The sequence below is a fragment of the Phaseolus vulgaris genome, chromosome 1 (genome assembly GCF_000499845.2).
Source record: "Phaseolus vulgaris cultivar G19833 chromosome 1, P. vulgaris v2.0, whole genome shotgun sequence".
Taxonomy (NCBI): Eukaryota; Viridiplantae; Streptophyta; class Magnoliopsida; order Fabales; family Fabaceae; genus Phaseolus; species Phaseolus vulgaris.
The window spans coordinates 37,166,169-37,177,152 of record NC_023759.2 but is presented as its reverse complement, the minus strand read 5'-3'; the positions used below and the strand labels follow the sequence as shown (position 1 = coordinate 37,177,152).

At 36.3% G+C, this 10,984-nt stretch overlaps 2 protein-coding genes across 4 annotated transcripts; one reads left to right on the top strand and one right to left on the bottom strand.

Annotated features, from left to right (window-relative positions):
• Nucleotides 1–650: 650 nt before the first annotated feature.
• Nucleotides 651–5,737, bottom strand: LOC137814060 (putative disease resistance protein RGA3). Of its 3 annotated transcripts, none has more exons than XM_068616594.1 (2): nucleotides 3,062–5,737; nucleotides 651–2,521 (listed from the first exon to the last, which is right to left on the bottom strand). In XM_068616594.1, exon 1 carries the CDS (start codon nucleotides 5,721–5,723, stop codon nucleotides 3,075–3,077), a length of 2,649 nt encoding a protein of 882 aa, XP_068472695.1. In that variant the 5' UTR covers nucleotides 5,724–5,737; the 3' UTR covers nucleotides 651–2,521; nucleotides 3,062–3,074. The 3 variants fall into 3 exon arrangements, with proteins under 3 accessions (XP_068472695.1, XP_068472697.1, XP_068472696.1); XM_068616596.1 differs by having other exon boundaries at nucleotides 651–1,142; XM_068616595.1 differs by having other exon boundaries at nucleotides 651–1,136.
• A 319-nt stretch (nucleotides 5,738–6,056) lies between these two features.
• On the top strand, nucleotides 6,057–6,659 carry LOC137815994 (uncharacterized). The gene has a single exon (XM_068619101.1). It carries the CDS (start codon nucleotides 6,057–6,059, stop codon nucleotides 6,657–6,659), a length of 603 nt encoding a protein of 200 aa, XP_068475202.1.
• Nucleotides 6,660–10,984: the final 4,325 nt, after the last annotated feature.

Sequence of the window (10,984 nt, the reverse complement as noted above, 5' to 3'; positions counted from 1 at the left end):
TCAACATAACATTTTCCTTAAAATATAAAAACAAAACTTTAAATTCACATTTTAAAAAATAATAACATATTTTATAACAATTCTTTTTCGTTTTATATGTTGGTCAAAAGAATGTTTAAATAGTTATTATGATAAATATCACTTACTATCCCTTCCGAATATAATTATCTTATAGGATATATATGTTAGCAAATGATAGGTTGTGCCTTCATGACTTTGTTCTTGAGAAAATGAGGTGAAAAAGTGACGGTGATATATCAAAGTGACAATGATTAATAAGAAAACAAACAAATAATTGGTTGCTTCAAGTTGGAAAAATAGGGATTAGGTTTCATCTCTCTCACACTTATGTATGTTTATTAGCATGTTAACATTATGCTCTTCAATTGAAATAGATGTCCATATAAAATTCATTTATATTGATTCCTCACATATAAAATTATTAAGAATGTTTCCTAAATATCGATTCCTTGCATATTTATGAAAACAACTTAAAATCAAGCTTAAACGTTAATAGTAATTAACATTTCAAGTCTATTTCTAGCATTCAAATATGTTAAGTATTGTTATTTAGGTAAGAACCCTAAAAATACTTTCCAGTCAGATTTAAGATTCTAGATCAAGAATTCAAAACAAAACAACAATACCAATAATCAATCAAGAACAGAATATCATATCATATTTAAATATCACCTCAATACATAAGAGTTCGAACAGATTACTCCCAATCCCAAAGGATAGAATTAGCCACACATCTTATAGCACCTTTTATTCTCCCAATTGGGTTACAAGTCACTCAATGGTGTTTTCCTCTCAATTTGGCACACTAGGTTTGAGCCTCTAGTTCCCTATTTAACCTAATTTGCTAGGGTTAGGTGACTTTCTGCGTCGCGTTGATGGACTTATTTTTAAAAACATAAAAGTGGCCCAATTTGTCTAATGCATTCTCGCTCAAGCGAGAAAGGCGTCGATTTTCGACAACGTCACTGGAGCATGCTCGCTCAAGCAAGAATCGAGATTCCCTGTTGCAAAGTTGGTTTTTTGGCGCTTTTACGAGTTCTGAGACCTTCCAACTTTCTCTTTTTAGCTTATATCATTCCTCTTTAGCCTAATCATCTTCATTCTTCTCTAGAAACCTGAAACTAACACCAAATTTGGGAATAAAATGTTCTTATTCAAATAAAGATCATAAAATATGTAAAAATGTATAATTTCATAAATTAGAGATTATTTTATATGTAAATTAGCAATTAATATTCATAAGTGTCTATCTTTTAATATGAAATATTACTGAAATTAGACACTTTTTAGTATCTCACTAATACTCGACCTGACATAACATTTTTTTACAACAACTTTCTCAATTTCTTGCTAAGCGTACAATTGCTCACCATATACTACAGTGATTAAAATTCTCAGATATATTAAAGGAGTTTCAAGTCTTGGTTTATTTTTCTCTTCCAACACTTCTGCTCATCTAAAAGCATTTTGTGATAGTGATTGGGGCCTCTACAGTGATTCAAGACAATCAATGACGTTTTAGTGTGTATCTTGAGAATTCTCTCATATCCAAGAAATCAAGAAGCAAGGAACAATATCAAAGAGTTATTGTGAAGCTGAATACATGGCAATGACTACTGTTACATGTGAAATTCTATGGCTAACTTATCTTCTTCAAGATTTCAAAGTTCCTTTTGAGCAATCATCTCTTTTATACTGTGACAATGACTCAGCAAAATATATTGCAGCAAATTCAGTGTTTCACGAGCGTACCAAACACATAGAAATAGATTATCATGTTTTTAAGGAAAAAATTAAAGAAGGGTCTCATTCATTTGCTTCCCATTTCTACCACAAAGCAACTGGTTGACATTTACCTATACTTTCATGAATGTTTATTATTTTAGTTCAAAAGAAAAATATTTGGAGTAACAAAGTAGCATCACTTTATTTTACCAAAAATGTTAGTGCTATAACATCATTACGTAGTTTGCCATTCTAATTATATTGTTCCTACAAACTACATCAGTACTTTGTAAGACTCTAACTATCATAAAACGAAAAAGAAAAGTAATATAAAAAAAATGAAACCAAACCAAAACTCATTATGGTAGAGCAAATTTATCTCTTAAAAATTCTGAATTAACAAATCTACGAACATTAATTTACCAAATGAAACTTGAGATCTAAGAACCATAATCAACAAGCTTATCGGCAGAGTAATTATCCTCCCTATATATATATATGAGTAAAGTCTAAAACTGTTCTTCATTCAATTAAGCCATGTGTTGCTAAGAAATCAAATTACTATGAAAAAATTGGATGATCAGTTGAAAGTCACATTCATTCATAACTTAGCCCATCCCTTAGAGATATCAAGGAGAGCCCCATAGCTTCAGCATATAAGACACAATGGGTACCGATAAAAGAGGAGAAGCAACCAACAGCCGAAGCTCTGCCCTCTCTAAGTTTCCGCCACAACCTAAAGTCCTTATGTGCTGAATCATGAATGGGAACATTTCTACAAATATTCAAAACGGTTAAAGGAAAATCATCAAATATGTGCTGAATCATGAATAGGAACATTTCTATAAATATTCAAATCAGTTAAAGGAAAACCATCATACTCCTTATGTGCTGAAAGAATGGGAGCATTTATATAAATATTCAAAACAAGTTAGAGGAATTGTTAAAAAGAACAGATATAAATCTTGAAAATATTATTACTCTTGATACAGCCTTTTCTCTCCTCGTAACATATACTATCTCTCCCCTAATTGATTAAACAGTCATTTGTAAAACCTTTAAAAAAATATATCAGTACCCAAATAATGCTGCTTAGTACTTAATATGTGAACCAAGTAAATCAAATAATGAATTAAACATATAGGTTCAATGCAAAAAAAAAAGTGGTCTATCTGAATTCTCTGCTCAATTCAAACAAATAATGCAAGTTCAGACATTGCTAGAAGATTAAAAAGTCCTCAAGAACAACAACAACATAGATGATGTAAACCCAAAACATAGAAAAACCAGTTTTTATGAGTCTTTTAAAGCTTACCTCTACTTTTCCCTTACTCCAACTCTTCTATCCTTTCTTCCACTTGTTCTGGTTCATCAATGGTTAAGTGTTGCCACGATTCAAGATTACCGTCAATTTCCAATCGTTCAAGGGTGGGGAGGTGATGGATGTCTTCATGGAGAGACAACATATTAGGACAGCTTATGACACGCAGTGTTTTCAGACAAGTCATAGCCGATAGCCATTGAGGAAGCCCCACAAGATTGTTGCAGCTTGAAATTAACAAGTACTGTAATGTATCCGTGGAACCTTGAATCCAGTGAGGCAAGGTCAATAACTGGGGCAATGAAATGAAATTTACAATCTTCAACCTCAAGTTGGAATTTTGGTTATGCTCATTTGACAACTCCAACACATCACAGTTATCAACTAACAAAGTCTCTAATTTAGGAAAATATTCAATATCAAGTGGCAAGGACTTTAGACTCTGGCAACTAGTAATACACAATACTTTAAGAGTAAGGAGTTTAATCCCTCCAAACAAAGATTCCACATTGTTGCAAAATTCGATTCTGAGAGTCTGAAGAGAACTCAAGTTTGCAATCTCATCCTCTGGCAAAACACGTTGCTTTGTGGTTATCTCCAAATGTTGAAGACTGATCATTTTTCTTAAACCTTTAGGCAGTGCTACAAGCTCTGTACATCTACTAAGTATCAAAACTTCCAACTTTAGCAGGTTGCAAAGAGAATCAGGAAGTCTCTTTAGGCTTTTATTATTTTCAAGACTGAGATATCTTAAATGTTTCAGCTTGCCAATGTAAGGAGGCAAAACTTTATACATAGAATCACTTAAATCTAAAAATCGCAAATAATTGCATCGTGACACGAATTTAAGCAAAAAAGCTTCACTGTTGGCTCCTACTCCTGGGGTAGGAAATAGTATGGTTCTTGCACCAACAAATTTTTGGATTGGAAAATTTTCAATTCCAACATTTTCAGGAAAAGATAGATGCTGGACATACCTGTGTTCGGGTGTAAATACAAAGGGGTATCTTACAATTATAGAGTCCTTTCCCAAATAGCGTGCATTATCATGCACCAAGTCATGTATTTTAAAAGCAAAACCAATGCCGTAGTCAACAACATCCTGCAGAAAAGATCTTGAAAATAGTTCACTGATATATTGATTTGCATCGTGTTTCAATATTTGATTTCTATTTGGTGATGGAAGGAGACCAAGTGCTCCCCAAAGCGATGTAACATCAAAACTCTCAAATGCATAGCCACATGGGTAAAGGTTGAACAAAGCAAAGCATTTCCTCAAATTGGATGGCATTTGATCAAAACTTAATTTAAGTGGAGGGAACATAGCATTGCCAACTTTTATTGAACTCCAATTTTTGTTGTCTCTCACAAATTCCCATTCCTCTTTTTTATCTTTCAAATATAGTAAACCTCCTAATGTTCTCACTGCCAAAGGCACCCCTTTGCACTTTTTCACAATTTCTCTCCCAATATCTATTAAATATGGATACCTTTTCTCTACTCCTTCTTTAAATGCCCATTTGACAAACAGAGACAATGAATCCTCCTCGGAAAGGCCTTCTAAAATGTAAGAGGGAACCGTGCCCATCATGGAAGCTGTTGCGTGATTGCGTGTAGTTACCAAAATTTTACTTCCCGCAGCACCTACTTGCATTAAATTCCTCAACTCAACCCATTTAACAAGATCTTCATTCCACACGTCATCTAATACTAGTAAGAATTTTTGACTGACAAGTTTGTTTCTTAATTGACTTTGAAGTTGCTCCACATCTAATTTGTCTAAATTTTGTTGGTGGGCAGAAGCATTATTAGAGTTGATAATTTTAATGATCTCTTGCTTAATTTCAAAATCAATAGAAACACAAACCCACATCTTCAATGGGAACAACTCATTTATCCTCCTATCATTGAACACAATTTTTGCTAGAGTGGTCTTTCCCAGGCCTCCCATCCCCACAATGGGGATAATAGACAGACTTTTGTCATTATTTTTCGGGTTCTGTTGCACCAAAAGCTGTATAATATTTTCTTTATCTTGATTCCTTCCTATGACATCCGAATCAATAACGTAGGAGTATGTCATATCCCTCCTATGTACAGAACGTCTATCAACATCAATTGTTTCAAGACCAAACTTATGTCTGTCTGCTGCAACCTTGTCTAATCTCTTCTTGATTTTTTGGATCTGTTGAGCCATTCTATAATGAAAAACAAGTGGATTAGAACTTGAGAAGAAGTGTGCTACCTTGATTGTGGTGCTGCCATGAGCTTGGACAACTTCTTTTCGTAATGTTTCGCACTCAAATTCATCCAACATATTTTCAGCATCAGAGAAGACATGTTTGATCTGCCTCAGCCATTCCCGCATCTCATAATTCTCCTGCTGCTTCTCCTCAGCGTCTAACAGCACCGCCTTGACTAATGAAAGAGTTTGTGAAACCTCTCGCAGATGGTGGTATAACCTCAGCACCTGTGAAGTTTCTTCATATGTCCAAGAAGAAAGCTTTGCTATGAGTGATTCTGCGATGCTGAAGAGGAATAATTCAGCCATGGTTATCAGGAAATTGCAACGGTGGAAGAGATTTTCTGAACAACCAGTGTTTGAAATTTTGGAAGAAGTTAAGTCGATGGAAACTGTTATTGACTTTTGAGGCATTAAACGGGTTACATTATTGACTATAGTGGAGGAAAGATATTTTGCAGTGTTATTGTCTTACACCAAACAATAATAATGTTAGCATTAAACTCAAAGTCTTTATCATATTTATTTGAAAATTTGAATGGTGAATTATTATTAGTTTTAATTCTTGTTTTGAATGTCATTTATACTATGGTTTTAAATGTAATTTATAGTATAGATTTCATTAGTAGATAGAGGTTAGAATTTGAGAAGTCTATTGTAAGACTATTTAGAGAGATTGTATTCTCATTTGAAAAGTAGCAGGGAAATAAAAGTTCTATTCTCGGTTCACAAATTGGTATCAGAGCTATGACTAGTATAACCAATAATATGTCCATGCCTCAACTAACAGAGATGGTCAATTATGAAAATTGGAGCATCCAAATGAAAGTCCTTCTTGGATCTACATATTCTTGGGAGGTGGTTCAAGAAGGTTTTGAAGAACCAAAAAATACCACTGGTTACTCGGCAGCTCAAAACAAAGTGTTGAAAGAGACACGATCGAAAGATAAGACAACTTTGTACATGTTGTATCAAGCTGTTGAAGAGGCAATTTTTGAGAAGACTGTTGGTGCATCAACTTCAAAGGAAGCATGGGACATCTTGGAAAAGGTGCTCAAGGGTGCAATCCGAGTTAAACAAATGCATCTTCAAACTCTACGAGGTGAGTTGGAGGCCATGAAGATGAAGGAGTTAGAATATGTATCTAGTTACATCACTCGTGTGCAAACAGTAGCCAATCAACTTAAACGCAATGGAGAAACTCTCACGCATGCAAGGGTCGTGGAGGAAATTCTTCGGTCATTGACATATGACTTTGAAAATGTTGTAAGTGCAATTGAGGAGTCAAGAACCTTGGAAGAGATGAACATTGATGATCTCTCGGGTTCTCTTGAAGCACATGAACAATGAAAGAAGAAAAAGAAGCAAGAAGTATTGGAGGAAGCCTTACAAGCAAAGATAACCATTAAGGAAGACAAGGTGATGTACGCACAACATAACCGAGGAAGAGGACATGGACGCAAAGGTCGTGGTTATGGAAACAACAATGAAGAAATGGGACAAATGAACCAACAAAACTGGGGTGGACGAGGTCGTAATCGTGGTGGTCGTTCACATCGTTCAAATGTTGAATGTTACAATTGCGGCAAATATGGACATTATGCAAAGGAGTGCTATGCCAAGAAAAGAGTGGAAGAAAGTGCAAATTTAGTGGAGGAAGATGAGACAAAAGAGGAAGGAATTCTCATAATGGCCAATGAAGACGTCACTCTAGATAGTGACATGATATGGTATCTAGACACTGGTGCTAGTAATATTATGTATGGGCATAAACACCTATTTCTTGATATACAAGAGATAGAAGATGGACATGTGTCTTTTGGAAACTCAACAAAGGTTCCCATCAAAAGTCGGGGAAAAATATGTTTTTCTCAAAAGGATGGAAAACAAGACACTATGGAGGATGTTTATTATGTACCTGATTCGAAGAATAATATTCTCAGTATGGGACAATTACTGGAGAAAGGTTATTCAACTTTTATGAAAGACCGAATTTTGCACTTGAAGGACAAAACAGGACGTGTTCTTGCAAAGTGGAGATGGCGAAGAATCGAATGTTCAAACTCAACTTAAAGAGTACATTGCTGGAGAAGTGTTTTTGTGATGAAAAAAATTGAGCTTTAAGGTTTAAGGGCAAAATCAAGTAGCTTGGCATCTCAATTGGAGAGTGTTGAAGCAAAATTTGATAAACTGGAACGAAGGTTTACAAAATTGGAAGAAAAATATGTTGATATGGAGAAAGAAAAAGAAAGTAGAGGCAATCAAGTTGAAGAACTCCATTTGTTGGTTTTGGAAAAAAGAAAAGGTGAATGAATTACAATGAAAATTAGAAGCCCATTATAATTTTACAAATGCCCTTCAAGCTATGAAGAAGCTGGGGAAAAGAACCAAAGGTCAATGACAAGTATCATCTTTTGTTATTGTTGATGAGAGTGTATAAAATAATACTTCAGACAATATGTCTGCGGGGTGCAATCTGTCTGCGAGGTGCAGTAAAGTTCTTTGTGACAATAATAAACTTGGTTCATATGTTTTACTTGAAAATAATGGTTTTGATTTGGGAAAAGACGGTAAATGGAATGTTGTCGATGCATCATCTGAAAGAGATATATGGTCTAATCATTATGTTCCAAGCTCGTTGAGGTCAGAGTCTTTCGTAAATCCTTTTAATTCAAAGGCTGAAAGTGGAGAAGATTTTGTTTGGGAAAGTAAAGGTAATTCAATTCAAAATTCTGCATGGATTGGTGCTGTGAAGAAAACTGAAGTTGCTTCTAATCTAGAAGAGTATGGTGACTACTGGGAAAATATTGGAGGCAGTTGGGGTAAGGAAAAATATAAAATTGGAAGTGTGGGCGATGACAATTAGAAAAACAATCTGAATGAAGAATATGAAAGGTTTGAGTTTAAGGGAGGAATTTGTTAGCATTAAACTCAAAGTCATCATCAATTTTATTTGGAAATTTGAATAATCTATTGTAAGACTATTTTAGAGAGATTGTATTCTCATTTGAAAAGTAGCATTGAAATAAAAATTATATTCTCTGTTCACAATTAAGTCTATTATTTTAAAAAATAAATTAATCAATCATATATAAACAAATAAGGTTTGGACTTGAACATACTATAACCATGTTGGACAAAAACTTGCCTCTAGATTAAAAATTGAATTTTTTAAATGACAACAAATTTCAAAATGAAAAAAAGTAAAATATGTCATTCGAGAATGGGATTTAACTCAGTGTAATGAAATGTATAATGTGAATGGTGAAGTGAAGTCATGATCTAACTAATAGTTTGTGCTCATATGCTAATCATAACCATGATAAAATTAGATTTTGTGTGGGTTCTTTTAAGGGTTAGAACCAAGAGATAGATTCAAGAGTCTTGAACCATGAGTCAACTCATATAATAAACATGACACCATTTTTAACTCAAAACTTTAAAGCAATGAGTTTGTGTTTGCCTGCTTATATACTTCTTACTCATCTCTATTCGATATCGGACTTTATACACCATACTTGAATTCCTCACACAAATAAGAAAAAATTTCTAAAAATTAGATAATGCATAAATTAATTTTAGTTCATCGAGGAATTGATTTCGTTTTTATTAGTTTTCTCTCCCATAAGTGTTATGGAAAAAAATTTCTCCTAACTTACTTTATTATTCAAGATCTCTTAACATCAAACTAGGCACTATGAATCACAAGTACACAAGGAAGTAGGAGGCACTATGAATCACAAGTACACAAGGAAGTAGGAATGTTGAGGCTTTTCAGGATAAATTCATCGAAGTGATGACTTAATTCATCTAATTATTCACTCATAGACCTAAAGTCAGAATGTTAGAAATGTATCAACGGATCATCCTTTCCTGAAAATTAGGGGTGGGCTTGGATTGGATTTTCCAAAATCCAATCTAAATCCAAATCCAAATAAATGGATTGGATTTAAAATCCATATCAACTTTAACTGGATCAAATATATTTGGATTTTTTTCCAATCCATTTAAAGTGGATTTAGTCTAGATTAAATCCACTTTTTTAATTATATTAAATCCACTTTGTCAATTACATTAAATCCATTTTGATATGGACAGAGCCTAACTTGGCTCGAACTGGGCCTAAGCCGACTCAACCTGGACGCAGACCAACTCGGCTCGATATCGGCCCCGACCCAGATGACTCGACATCGGCCTGTGCCCAGACGACTCTACATCGATTCGGGCCCGGACAACTCAACATCGACCCCGACCCGGACGACTCGACATCGGCCCGGGCCCGTACGACTCAACATCGGCCTGGGCCCGAACGACTATACATCGGCTCGGGCTCAAACGACTCGACATCGGTCTGGGCTTGAACGACTCGACATCAGCCTGGGCCGAACGACTCGACATTGGCTCGAGCCCGCCCGACTCAGGCCCGATATCGGCCCAGGCCTGCTCGGCTCGAAATCGACCCGGGCAAGCTTGGCTCGACATCAGCTTGAGCTGGCTCGGGTTGACATCGGCCCGGGCCCGCTAAACTCGACATCGGCCTGGGCCCGCTCTGTTCAACATCGGCATGGGCCCACTCGGCTCGAAATCAACATGGGCCCAGACTCGCTCGACTCGACATCGGCCCGAGCCCGGTCGGCTCGACATCGGCCCGAGCCCGGTCGGCTCGAGCCCGCTCGATTCGACATCAGCCCGGGCCCGCTCGCCTCGACATCGGCTCGGGCCCGATCGTCTCCACATCGACTGGGCCCGCTCGCCTCTACATTGATTTGGGTCTGCTCGGCTCGACACTGGCCCGGGCCTGAACGACTCAAAATCGGCCCGAGCCCGCACAACTAGATATCGGCCCGGGCCCGCACAACTAGACATCGGCCCAGGCCCGCACAACTAAACATCGGTCCGGGCCCGCACAACTAGATATCGGCCTCAACCCGCACGACTCAACATCGACCCAAGCTTGAATGACTAGATATCGGCCCTGGCCCGCTCGGATCGACTTCGGCTCGGGCCCGCTCGGCTCGACGTGGACTTGGGTCGACTTTGCTCAACCTGCGCCTAAATTGTCTTGGCTCAACCTGGATCGGGCCAAGTCAAAATCCAACCCAAAATACAATTTGGATAATCCAAAAATGTATCCAATCCATATCCAATTAAATGGCTTGGATTTAAAATCCATATGGAGTTGGATGTGAGATAAATCCATTTAAATTGATCAAAACTAATATGGATTTGGATAATTATGTATTAGATTTTGTAATTTGGATTTTTTCCAATGCTATTATTTATATTGGTTGTTCGTCAATTCCAGTTGCAAAATTTCTATATAAAAATTTGTCACTAGTATTTGATATGCGTATCTACATATCTATCTATATCTATAAATGGATATAAATAGATAGGATCAAACTCAATTTATTTATCATTACATACAATTCAATTAAGATATTATATATAAGGACGATTTTTTATCTCAACTTAAATACCTTGACTTTTAAGACCTGCTAACTGATATTTACTTTCATGCCGCTACTTGAGCCATGCATTAAGCAGGAAGCCTGGAACAGTTGCAAGGTACACCCTTCAAGATTCAGATAGTCAATCAACAGTGGTCCATAAAATTGCATCAAAATTTATCACTGACTAATAATCACACTTTTAAGAATCCTTAATTACCATTT

Coding starts and splice junctions, on each gene's coding strand:
- LOC137815994 (XM_068619101.1), top strand. CDS start 6,057: ATGACTAGTATAACCAATAATATGTCCATGCCTCAACTAACAGAGATG.
- LOC137814060 (XM_068616594.1), bottom strand. CDS start 5,723: ATGCCTCAAAAGTCAATAACAGTTTCCATCGACTTAACTTCTTCCAAA.